The following is a 1,409-nucleotide window of genomic DNA, read 5'->3' on the forward strand; positions in this document are numbered from 1 at the left end:
ATCTTCTGATGATCATTTATCCCGGACTTTTGCTTGAGAATGTTAACAGCTAGATGATTCCTATGAGTCAATGCTTTCCCGCATCGCGCTGATTCACAAGCAAAAGGCATAGAGGATTGCAGGCAATTGCATTTTGTAAAGTTCTTCCAAGAGTTGTTCACGGGTGTCGTGGCTTTCTTATAGGGCTAGCGTCAATAGTGATTCCTCAATTCCTCCAGGATGTTTAATCTTTACTGACGACTAGTGGCTGCCAAGAACTGAGGTAGGACCTTAGGACCCATGTTATTTTCGTACCATGCATTTCACGGCCGGCGCCAGTTATTTGTTTGACGTGTTTGTGTAGGGCGCCGTCTTCTAGGCAGCTCCTCCGCGGCACAACAGTTTGCTTTAGGTTGTGCCGGCATTCTGGCCCGAAAATGCAGATTTCACGGGCATCTGGGTGTGCATGGTACGCATCACCCACGAGCTCATCAGGGATCACGCGAGGCAGGCCCTCAACCCCCTGGGAGACCGGTACCTGAGCCTTCGCGGACTGAAGATCAACGCCATTGAGAATCTGGGCGCGACCAGCGACCACTTTGCCTGCTTAGATCTGAGCGACAACTCGCTAACGAAGTGAGTGCACCGCAGCGCAGTTACACAGACTTGACGGCTTTCCGCCGCTGCAGAGGCTGCGTTGCTTAGTCGCATGTAACAACCGTATATCGAGGATGGACGTGGAACTCCTGTCGTATTGTCTGCCGAACCTGGAATCACTGGTGCTTACCAACAACTCCTTCACTACACTGCTGGCTCTGCACCCGCTGGGCCACGCCAAACGCCTTGAGCGGCTCACTCTGACAGGCAACCCCGTCCAGAAGGAGTGCCCTGCTCCTGTGCAGTGTCCAGAGGCACCATCAGGGCCTGAGCTCTATCGCGCGTTCCTCATCCACCACATCCCCTCTCTGCGGTTCCTTGACCGAGAACGAATAACTGAGAAGGAGCGACAAACAACGCGCGAACTTTTCGGCACCGTCACGGGTGCTTCGCTTCTGACTTTCCTACTGAATGAATCGTAACTTTTCGTCACGCGAGAGGAATTGTCGAGTCCGCCCCACTCCACATGAGTGGACCCGTGTAAAATACCCTGAAATAGCAGTCTTCTAACCTTAGAAGCTGCAATGATACACATGCAATTATTCCAGCGACGATGAGCTCTACTCTACAGCTAGCTTGTTGAGGTCGACCTCGAACTCCGGGCCCACAGCTGACTAGCGTTACGTGAGCTGGCTCGTGGTTTCCACGAACGAAACAATTGATTGTGGAGTGGACTGTCTGCCTTGTTTGTTGTGCATTCCATTAGTGTTGGTTGTGCAGTGCTATTTGAAGTTGGTGAATGGTAAATTGGTGTCGCCTAAAATAGCAGTCTT

General features: G+C 51.8%; 1 protein-coding gene across 2 annotated transcripts; it reads left to right on the forward strand.

Annotated features, from left to right (window-relative positions):
- Nucleotides 1–422: 422 nt before the first annotated feature.
- Nucleotides 423–1,058, forward strand: KVP18_001440 (uncharacterized protein; the record flags this gene model as incomplete). Of its 2 annotated transcripts, XM_067951445.1 has the most annotated exons (2): nt 423–615; nt 644–1,058. In XM_067951445.1, coding segments are annotated over 2 exons (608 nt in total), but the record flags the coding sequence as incomplete, so codon positions are not given. The 2 variants fall into 2 exon arrangements, with proteins under 2 accessions (XP_067807828.1, XP_067807829.1); XM_067951446.1 differs by lacking the exon at nt 423–615 and having other exon boundaries at nt 711–1,058.
- Nucleotides 1,059–1,409: the final 351 nt, after the last annotated feature.

This window comes from the organism of the source record quoted next (assembly GCF_019968955.1).
Source record: "MAG: Porospora cf. gigantea A chromosome Unknown PgA_NODE_5451_length_1875_cov_1271.9, whole genome shotgun sequence".
NCBI classification, from domain to species: domain Eukaryota; phylum Apicomplexa; class Conoidasida; order Eugregarinorida; family Porosporidae; genus Porospora; species Porospora cf. gigantea A.